Genomic DNA, 11,768 nt, shown 5'->3' with positions numbered 1-11,768 from the left:
AAAGAAAACGTGTTGTATTATCATTAAAAGACAAATTAAAGTACTTGTTTCGATTATCCGGATTTTTCCTTATCCGGACGACCTTCATCCCCAATTAGTCCGGATAATCGAGGTTCTATTGTATTAGGAGGGGGAAACGTTGTTGAGATGGGTTCGAACAATAGTTTAGACCAGATACACTCGCGAAAGTGATCGCTTATTACAGGTATTGTATGTTGTTTCGGACCAAAAATCTATGCCCGCGGTCGCGTTACACAGGTGGTCATTTAATACAGGTAACTTATACGAAGACTCTATGGGTAAACTATTCGGTGCCAGAAATTTTTGCCCGTTTTGACAGGTGCCCGTCGAATGCAGATGGTCGCCTAAGCAGTTTTCACTGTATCTACTTTAGTTTTCGAGAAAAGGAGGAAAGCAGATTACAATATCATCAGCAGGAGATTGTGTGCGTGACTAGAGTTATAATCACTCCTAAATACTCAAATTGCATCAATACTGTTTCTGGAACACAAAAGGGGTGCTTAGTACTTAGTACATAGTTTCCTTATTATCCATTCCACTTATTGTTGCTAACCAGTTTATTAGATTAAGTATTGAGCTACGTATTCTGATCTTCGATGAGATGGGTATACTAGACAATACGTCATGAATCATCCTTGAAACTACACAAACATTGTGATCTTTTAATAATTTCTCGGTATAGAAGGGTGTAAATTGAATTTCAGAATTCCATGGGGATGTGACCATGCTTCAGAAAACCTCACAATTTATGTGATTTATCTGAGTAAATCACCATAAAAGAGTATTTGTAGAGATTCACCGCTTCTACAAATATATGAGGTCGCCGACTTGCGGAGGAATCAGTTATTCTCGCGTCAGGATAACAAAGGGGCACATGCGTATGTGGGTGATGGTGAGGAGGAATCAAGACAAGTTTTGAGGATCTCGCTCTGAATAGTGGGAGTTTATGTCTTAACCGTCCTATAGGCACAATTATAGGTTTATAAATTAATTTACATTTTTAAATGCATTATAAACTGTTCTCTTTTTAGGTCGAGGAAATCTCAGCCAAGACACACTTCAACAAATAAGTAATCTGGGCCTTTCTTCGACAGATCAGGAACCATCAAGCAGTAATATCACATCTCCCGTGGCCACGGCTCATAGTACGCCGCCTGTTGTTACGGAAACTTCTACATCAATAGATGATCCAATCCCTTTGTCTCAATATTTATTAGATAACTGTTCTATATTACTAAGAAGATTCGGTCTAGAATTAAAATACAGCGATAAATTTCGTCAATATTTCGCCGTGCGACCGGAACCTGGAAAAGAAGGAACACCTATCGAATTATTGTCAAATTACTATCCTATTAAATTTCCACGAGGAAAAATTTTTCATTACGAAGTTGAAATCAAAATGGAGAATACAAACCAGTCTAATAAGAAAAAATATAAATGTCAGAATACCAAGATAAAGCGAAAGATAATGGATACATTGTTCACTGCTGAAGCAACCTTTTCGGGTTTTAAACCAGCATTTGATGGGATGAAAAATATTTATACAAGGAAACGCCTACCTATAGATTCTGAGGAAACATATTCTGTAACAGTCAACGACGAAGAAGGAAGGCAACTTGAATGTGAAATTAAAATAAAGCCCGTTAACAAAAAAGACGATTATGGAATCGGGAATTCCATAAGTCTGGAACCACTACATCAGTTACTCGAAGGAAATTACCGTGATATAACACCCGAAATCATTATTGCAATGATCTCAATGGAAACTATACTAAGACACTGTCCTGCATTGCGATTGGTTCCTGTGGGAAGATCGTTTTTTCAAAAATCTGAAAGACAAGATCTCTCATTGGATGGCAGTCGAGAAATATGGTTTGGACATTATCAGAGTTTGAAACTCACTAAGTCGGGAGCGATGATGAATGTGGACAGATCGGCTACAGTATTTTTTAAAGGCGGACCCGTTATTGAATTTATGCTGGATGTTTTGTTTCGTGATAAGAGGAGAGAGGAAGCTTTAAGAAATATAAGATTTTTAACTAAGAAGCAAATTATGGATTTAAAAGCCGAATTAAAAGGCGTGATAATTAAAGTTACACATCTTCCTTATCCAAGAAAGTATAAAATAAGTGATATTACAGAAGAGAGTGCAAGTGAAACTTATTTTAATAAAGAAACCAATGGGGAAGAGGTACAAATAAGTGTATCAGATTATTTTAGAGAACAATATCCTGGTCTTAGGTTGAAGTATGATAATTTGCCTTGTTTGGTTTCCGAGAGACCTCCTTTAAGGAAAGGAATGCCAAAGAAGAAAGTTTACTTGCCCTTCGAAGTATGCGAAATTATACAACAACATTATAATAAAAAATTATCAGATGAACATAAAAGAGTCATGATTAAAGAAACTACTCAACCGCCAAAAGAAAGATTTGAAGAAATTAAAAATTTGCTGAAAAGAGTAAAAACTGATTCTAGTGAACTTTGTAAAGAATTTGGAATTGACATAAGTTTGAACGAGCTTAAACTTGTTGGTCGGATTTTAAACACACCTGAACTTACCTATAAAAACAATATAATAACACCTAAGAATGGCAGTTGGAATTTAGAAAATAAAAAGTTTTATGAAGGATCTCAAATTGATAAATGGAGTGTAATTAACTTTTCTGCTAAATGTAGCATGGGTGTATTAAATAATTTTGCACGGTGTCTTCTTAACGAAGGGAGTAAACTGGATGTAAATTTATCTCGTGAATATCGCATAATAAATGGTAATGCTCAATCACCAGGAGATGTCATTAAGAGAGAGAGAAATGAAAATCCTTTTTTAGAACTAGTAATAATAGTGATACCAGCTAAACCAAATGATTTATCACGGAAAATTTATTCAGAAATTAAAACTGTTGCAGAAACTGAATTGGGACTGAAAACACAATGCGTTAAAGACACAAATATTCAAAAAAAACCTCTGCCATTGACTTTAATTTGCAATATTTGCCAGAAAATTAACGTGAAACTTGGAGGAATAAATAATTCCTTAAGTCTAGAAAAAAAATCGCCTATTTTGAGTGAAGGTGTGATAATTATTGGTGCTGATTGTTCCCATCCTTCTCCAGCAGATGCTATTCCATACTCGATTGCAGCAGTTGTTGGAAGCATCGATAACCTTCCTAGTAAATATACAGCGAGCATACGACTTCAGCTACCGACAAGAATTGATAATATTAATACTGGGAGAGAGATTATTGTCGAGTTGAAATCTATGTTAATCGAAGTAATCAAAACCTTCAAAGGAGAAAACAAAACAACGCCCAAAAAAATCATTTTTTACAGAGATGGCGTGGCCGATGGGGATTTTCATAAAGTAATCGATTATGAATTGAAACAGATTAGAGAAGCTTGCAGTGAGTTGAATATGGATAATGATGACAGAAAAACTACAGTTACTTTCATAATTGTTGGGAAACGACATCATACAAGATTTACTCCTGTAAATCCCAGTAAGGGAGTAGGCAAACATGGAAACGTACCACCCGGAACTACAGTTGACACTGATTTAGTGCATCCGATTTTCTTCGATTTCTTCACATGTAGCCACTTCGGTATTCAGGGAACAAGTCGCCCTACTCATTACACAGTTTTACATGACGATAACCGTTTTACAGCTGACCAACTTCAGTCTTTAACTTATCAACTCTGCCATACATATTCGAGTTGTACAAAGAGTATATCAATCCCTTGTGCTGTAAAGTACGCTGATCTCGCAGCATACAGAGCGAAACAATATCTGATTGCTAGCCAATCAAAAATACCGGGAATAACAAGAGAAATTTCCAATACAGAAGTATATCAAATACCAGATGCCGTGAGAATGGCCATTGAAGTTGATGAAAACATAAAAAAGTGCATGTTTTTTATATAAGAAGGAATGAAGATTAAACCGCAATTGCTAAATAAAATTATTTTATCTCAAATTGATTTGCTAATTATTATAAAATGCAACCAATGTAATCATTTATATTAACTTTATCAGAATATTAAGTAATGTACTGTACTTCATTTTGTTTTTTCAATATCGAACATTAAACCACTTTGTATACAGATAATAATGATTAAAACTATTTCTATTTTGAATTTGGGAAATTTTATTTATAGGCGTCAAAAAATTCACAACTATTGAATTATCATGGCAACTATCCAATAGTAAATCCACTTACTAATTTGACACAAGTTTAGTGGCGGATTTGTGGTGTTCTCTGGGTTTTCTTCACCTATCGGCCCTCCAATGGCCAAGCGGTCTTTGTACCCTGAACAATGGGAGTTCGGTCTGAGTTCGCGCCTCACTCGGACAGGCTGGACAAGTGGAGTTTTCTGGGTTTTCTCCATGTGTGTAATGCCTAAAAATGGGCCAGTTTCCCTTAAGAAGACCTCCTGAAAGGCATCCCTCCTAGGCAGATCGCCCAAGTGTTGCGTTGCCATAACTCAAACAAACCAAACCAATCTTTATGTGTCTAATTAACTAGGGGGCAGTTTCTCACTGAAAGAACTTGGCATATACGCATGCGCTGTTTCCATATCCCATCAAACTTCAAGCAAAAGACTAGAATCCCCATTCTACTATATTAAGCACAAACACTTGAATGATAACAATAATAAATGGAGGATTCGAGATTTAGTTACTGATATACCTAAACATAGTTTTAGGAAAAACACCCAAATTTCTTTATTATTTGAAATTTAATTTAATTACGGATATATGACTCCATCTTTCCTCTTTGGGAATATAACCAAATAATCATAGATTTTGAAAAGAAAATTGTTTTATTCTTAACTTGGGTACAAGACTCGCATAAGCACAGCGCACGTGGCAAGAAGATGTCCAAGAGTAAGACAAAAGACTAAGTCGGGGACACGGTGAAGTGTTGCCACATTGGCCACATACTCCGATTCAAGTGACAACGCTCAGAAACTTGGGAGGGAAACTAAATTTCGTCCAGAACGAGTTGTCATGGTTGGGGGTGGAAGAGAGGTAGTCTTATCTTTCAGGAAAAATGCGGTAGATTGAAATAGTTTGCTAACCTCGAGTTGTGTCTAAATTGAAGTGTTTGAGCGTCACAGGACACGAAAAGGACCAATACAGATTAGTTGTATTGATTTGCGTGAGGCCTCATAACGTGTGGAGCAGTTATTGACTCAAGGTGCTAAAAATTATTTTTGGACGAGTAGTGGACGTCTCTGACCAGGCAGATCGACCTCATATGATCCTTCAGTCTGCAGATCAAGGTAGGCAAATTATTAAGAGGTGATCTCGCGGTCAGTAAGATCAGATGGCAATGCAATGAATTCGCTGTATGTGATCTCTGCTGCTGTACTGTTGTAGTTAGGGATGACAGTGGACCTTAGTCCGAAAAGAATGGTTGGAAGTTTAGTAATTCAATTGTCGGTTAGTTGAACTCTTAGTGAGGACTTGAGCTGACGATGCGACCATTTGATTTTTTCGTTTGCGGCTGGATGGTACGCTGTTGTAATAATGTCATTAATTCTCAGGGTTTTGTAAAATCAACGAAAAAATTTTTAAACGTTTTTCATAAAACAATTTTTAAACGTTTTTCATAAAACAATTTTTAAAATTTTCACCAAAAAATTAATTAACGTATTAAAAGAGTTGAAATCAGCTATGAATATTTAGGATGGGATAAACTGTACTTGAAGCACTTCTGTATATTTCATACTTTTAGAAACTTTTTACTTTCCTATGAATGCAGATAGATTGCAATGATATGTAGTTTATACCATATACGAAGAAATCATAATCATCATCACAAAAACTACACATTAAAGACTGTTGAAAAATATTCTTCACAATTACTTTCAAGTTTAATATATGCGTGTGCTATATCCAGAGTGTTTTAAATTTTGATCTCCATGAGGTAAAATTATTAAACAATTTTTTAAATATGCTCAGAATATAACTATGTAAATTGAAAACTGCAGTAGGCACTCGATTATCTCGGATAAATAAATAAAAGTGCATTTTAAGAGAAGAAAATTTCTGAATGATTTTAATCTCAAAACTTAATTTACAGTGAATGGAACAGGTAAATTTTTAAAGAAGCGAATAGAAAATAATGCATAAATGAAATAGTTAAACGTAAGTTACTGATAATAAACTATACTGCAAAGCGTATTCTACATTTTATCTCTTTCTGACCTGCAAAGTATAATGATTTGTGATAACTTATTGACTCGTACATAAGCATTCCTGTTAATCCACTTTCCGGTTAATCGATAATCTGTGTTCTGTTTCATTAAATAAGCCAAATAAACAGATTAGTTTATTTTTCAAAATTTTTCTATAATTTCTTTTGTTTCTGTATATAAACTTGGAATACACAGTAAATATTTTGCTTTGATAGTTTGGCAGAGAAACCATGGGCAAACAGCCAACGGAAATGCCTTTCTGAAGAACTTTCCACGGGTGATTGGCCCTTATTCAAGTGTCAGACACGTAAAGAAAACTCGGAAACTCCACTTGTTTAGCCCTTTTGTAAGTTGCAAACTTGGTTGCCAGGTTGCAACTCACGAAATCATATAATTTAAAAAGTAAAATGACTTCCGGTCCAGACCGGAAGTTTGTATATAGGTAATCGGGGCTTACTGTTCCTAAGCTTTTCATACCCTCTCTCAATTTTCATGTAACTAACTCCGTTCTCGTGTTTAAGGAACAACGGATAGACATTCCGCCGACAGTGGGAATTTACAAGTCTGCATTTTAAAAATTGCAACCAATAGGTGTTTTTTCATAATTTCATAACTAAACTATTTTTACCTTAATTTTTATACACTGAAATATCATACTTTTACTGTTAGAAATAGAGTCGTGCCGGTTATGTATATAACAAACTCCGTTCAGGGGAATATGTTTCAATTCGAATAACACCAATTGCGGCACCAATCAAAAGTTCTTGTATAGTTAGTCTAGTCCTCGATTTCTATACCTCGTCTTGACTTTCATTTATCGAACTACGTTCTTGACATTAAGGAAGAATAGACAAACGGATGACAGTACGAAATTATTGCTCTACAATTTTTCTAATTGCAGCCCAATAAGTAGCCTCCAGTAAACCAGTGGATAAAACCAGCAAACAGAGGTAGTCTGTCGTGGGTTCGTGCGTGGCCAACAGATCGGCCATATGGAGTTTTCTGGGTTTTCTTCGTGTTACTAACACTTAAGTTGAAGCCAGCTTCGGATAAAAAATTTTTCCCGGATGCATCCACCCCGGCAATTGTAATAATTTTTCTATAAACCCGGTATTTATGAGGACACGCTTAATTACAACAAAACTGGACATTCCGTCCCCAATCTTGATTTCATCTCCCCTTATTAACTCATAATCCCATTGCCCAAACTTTTTCTCAGATACTGCTTAAGATATTTTAAAGTTCAGCCAAATTAATGTAAGTGCAACGATTTTTCTTATCATGGCAACATTCAAATTTCCTGTAGTTGTAGTCTGTGTAATGTCCACTTTATTTACGGGTTGAATAAAATCCACTATTCTTATGCCAAAACTTTCAAAACTATCTTTCACTTAGATGGTTTTTGCTGAGCTTTACTTTCTCAACGTAGTTTCATCACACAGAAGCAATTATTCTAGCAGTTTTACAAATTTTTTTTTATTTAAACAAGTTTTATATGAAATCATTTGGACGTTAATCAGATTGGTCACTGGGTGTAATAAACTCTTACGTAAAAGAGGCCTAACCTTAGTTAATATAAATCAAATACTTTAATATAGTAGAAGGATCAGAAGTAGGAAATACATTCGACCCCGCATAACACTGTTAATTATTTCGTTTTATATGAATTCCATGTTGTACGAGTCAATTATATTTTACAAATACGTGAGCCGTTCACAGTCAGGCACACGTATTTGTAAAATCTAAGTGACTCGTACAACATGGAATTCATATAAAACGGAATAATCAACAGTATTATACGGGAGGTCGACTGTAATCAAATAATCTTAATCTGTGCTGTTATTTTTAGCCTGGGCTCAACTGCTAGTATATTTATAAAGGAAAAAAATGATACATGTAATAGCCCAAAACTCAGTTGACCGAATTAACCGACTTTCTCACATCTCGGTTAATTGATTTTTGAGCCACACTATGCATTAAAACATATTTTATTATTTTAACATTGTACTCAACAATTATCTTCGGTTTAAATTTATTCGCTTATTGAAAGTAAAATATACTAAAATAAAATAATATATTAAAATTCTAAATTTAATAATTTTAAAATTCAATAAAGTGGAAAGAAAATTTCAAATATTCAATAACTAAACTTTGTATGAGAATTAAATAAAAATCGCGTCTAAATATGTATAATTAAGTATAAAAAAAACGTACATTTTACCTTCTGGAGTGATAAAAACGTTGAACACGTTAAGATGGCGACTTGACATCTCTTATGAGCATGCGTAAATGGAATATCGGCGCGATTTCGATTCCAATACATCGTCTGTTATTTTCGTTTGCGTATTCGTTCAAATCTTAAAAATTAAACACGAATAAAAATCGGAAAATTGAAATCAAGTATTAATTTTGAAGAATTATGATGAAATTTTTGTAAAAATCAGATAATTATATAATATTGAAAATTTAAATAACGCTTCGGTTTCTTTATTTGTCGGTAGGTGGCGACGATTCGATTCATTTTTAGCGATGTCTATAAATATAAGTACAAGACATCTACAGGGATGCTGTTAATACACTCAGATTTATTTTCAAACTTATTCACATTATTCAATAATGTATTCTTTGAAGTTTTTACTTCTGGTGGACCAAGAATTGTATTTTCATCCAATAAATCTACAGTAATTAAAGTTTGTGAAATTATTCCTGACAAATAATCTTTGTTAATATCCACATTTTTCTGCATGTACTGTACTTGTTATTATGTAATTTCAATTTCTAATCATTAGGTGTAACTTGTTTAGTTGATGTATTTTTATTATTTTTTGATAACTTCGGCTTTTTTGAAGATTTTCTAAATGGATTCAGATGATTTTTTTCTATTATGCCAACTTCTGAGCTTGTTTTTAAATGCTGTGATTTATTTTTATCAATGGTTTAAAAAATATTACTTGTCATTTAAAGTTGTTTTCTCGCTTTTCTATGCAGTCTTGGTACTTCACATGGCTTCAGTCAAGGTGGAGAATTTCAATAAGACATTATATAATAGTTCGGCAAAACGTAAAACGATGTAAATTTGCTGCAAATACATTTTTATTATTCTTCTATTTTCTATTTAATACGTAACGGTTGAGAGACAGTTATTCTCTAAAAATAATCAAATCCACAAATTTCAAATTATACCAGTCAATCAATAACTTTATTTTCATGACGATGGATTTCGTAAATTATAATATTTGTTTCCTCAGTAGTCATTCTTTCCTAAAAGCCGAACAAATCACAAACACATTTTCAATGCCCCAAAACAATTCTTCAATATTCAAACCGTTGTTTTCCATTTCTATAATAAAATCTTATTTTATAAAAAAAATTATTGTTTAATTTGTTTAAAAATGAATTTAATTATATGTTAAATTGTAGCAGTGTCTTTTTTTTAACTATACACATTATGCACAGTTCTTGCAGCCACACTCATTACTTTCATTGGTTGTTTCTTCCATCATTCATGAATTGTGTTGGTAAATTTATTGGTTGTTTTATAATGGTATATCGAGTAGATTTCGGTAAATCAAGAAGATTGCCAAGATACCCGAAAAGTGCTAGTAATCTCCATTCCGATTTTGTTTTACAGCACGTACAGTCGTGTAAATTAATTAAATTACTTTTATAGAACGAACCATCATGCATAGGCATCATGATACCATCATTCTAGGACTTGTTCTAGAATGACAGTATCATGAACTTGGGCATAGCAACATCAGTTAGCGTTTTTGAGCTAACTGATGTTGCTACGCCCAAGTTTAATGTAATGTGATAAACCAACAAAAATAGAACAAACTATACCACTAAAAATTTTGTGAGAAGTTTTCCGAATTAGCAAATGTGCCAAAATACGTGTCTGAGAGAACTCAGCATCGTTTATCCATTGTCTTTGATAAGAAGAACGGATACATTTAACAATGTACGAAAATTTTATGTTGTCCGTGTAGTCACCTTATTCTTCTACTTTGTAATATACAAACTCGTGGTGTATAAGTGCCGTATCGTGGTTAATGTTAACTGATGAGGGGCCAAAATCCAAAAAATAAAGACGGATAAGAAGCCATGTGTTTGATTAATAACACATTCTTGTGTTTAATACTCTGGAATATTGATGTCTAGACTTTAATAGAATTTAAATATTTGTACATTATTGTAGCAAATAAAATACCAAATACTTTTAAAGCGGTAAGAATTTTATTCGAAATAATTTTCCTAGGAAATTCAACATATTTGTAATTTCGAATATTTTATTATTGGTATTTCATATTTAGTATTAGAGTTGTTATTTCAAATATTCAAATGTATTTAAAGTATCTTCAGTCAATTTAGTTAAAAGTTATTTTAAATTTTTCGTAATATTTGGAACGAATCGAAGTATTTCCAATATCGTGATGTATTTCAAATTTTGAATGTTTATCTCAGTATTTAGAGTAATATAAAAATCTGAATACACGCGAATAATTTAATTGCATTTTTTGTTAATAAAATTAAAATACATAATAATCAAAAGAACGTTGGCCAAATAGTCTTTAGAACCAGTAAAATCTAAAACTTTATTTACTAAGAAATTACAGAAGAATTACATGCAAGTAAACAATACTTGTGGGTATCATAGAGGTGATAGCACAAAGGTGATTAAAACCCAGAAAGTTACAAGTTTCCATTGAAATTAATTGGGTTGGTGAGGTAGGAATCCACGACGAACTACCGGTGTTCAGTGATTTTACCCATTCGGTAACTTCAGTTAAGATTCAATTTTTTATGGCACTTATCATAAATTATTTTTGCCGTAACAACGTTCTTTATTCTTCCTCACGTTAAAAGATTTGATTAGATGTTTGGCTTGCTCAAATCGGTATAAAGTGAATGTTGCAACATGACACATAATAATTATTTTCAAAACTTTTTTTTCCTGTGTGCACTAAGATATAAAGCAAAATCTTTAACTCATCCTAAAATATTAAGCGAAATATACGCCAACATACCCACTCCCACACGCACACATACAGGCGTATGCAGAAAATTGTTGCTGTTTTTTCTACCTTTTAGATTCAAAAGTTCTCAAAACGTAAAGAATTGTGAATACCTCGGATGGTCGAATTTAACACAATTCCCATATTTCCACTTATCATGTATACATTACAACAATGCAAACAATGCATTCACAAGCAAACAAGCAAACCATCGAACTTAATAACTATTATATGCTATTTTTCAAAATACATGTGAGCGATATTATTTTGCAGTAGTAATAGTATAAATGCAGTGTTTTAGCGTTTTGCGAATAATAACGAATGTGCATTATAAGATTATTAATAAATATTCCTAAATCAATATTCAAAAACCTGTTTCATTCTTCAATGTAAAATGTTCAACACGTTTTGTAGAACATCTCTTCTTATCCAGAACTCCGGTTAATTGAATGAGAGAAGAGAAAACAGAATACAATCCACTGACAAACTGAAAACAATTTAAAGTATAATAAATATAAGAACTTTGTGGTATTT

General features: G+C 33.2%; 1 protein-coding gene across 1 annotated transcript; it reads left to right on the top strand.

Annotated features, from left to right (window-relative positions):
• The first annotated feature begins 835 nt into the window (after window positions 1-835).
• LOC111638971 (protein argonaute-2-like) lies at window positions 836-4,152 on the top strand. The gene is made up of 2 exons (XM_023384747.1): window positions 836-899; window positions 1,053-4,152. Exons 1-2 carry the CDS (start codon window positions 836-838, stop codon window positions 3,938-3,940), a joined length of 2,952 nt encoding a protein of 983 aa, XP_023240515.1. The 3' UTR covers window positions 3,941-4,152.
• The last annotated feature ends 7,616 nt before the right edge of the window (window positions 4,153-11,768 follow it).

This window comes from Centruroides sculpturatus, unplaced genomic scaffold, assembly GCF_000671375.1.
Source record: "Centruroides sculpturatus isolate CEXI.00-Female unplaced genomic scaffold, Cexi_2.0 scaffold1153, whole genome shotgun sequence".
NCBI classification, from domain to species: Eukaryota; Metazoa; Arthropoda; class Arachnida; order Scorpiones; family Buthidae; genus Centruroides; species Centruroides sculpturatus.
Note: the sequence above shows the minus strand (reverse complement) of the source record. Positions and strands in the feature narration are given on the sequence as shown.

Bases quoted from the DNA above. Each gene is read 5' to 3' on its own strand.
- LOC111638971 (XM_023384747.1), top strand. From the start codon at position 836: ATGAGGTCGCCGACTTGCGGAGGAATCAGTTATTCTCGCGTCAGGATA. The intron at 900-1,052 runs GTATGTGGGTGA...TTCTCTTTTTAG, and splicing joins GATAACAAAGGGGCACATGC to GTCGAGGAAATCTCAGCCAA.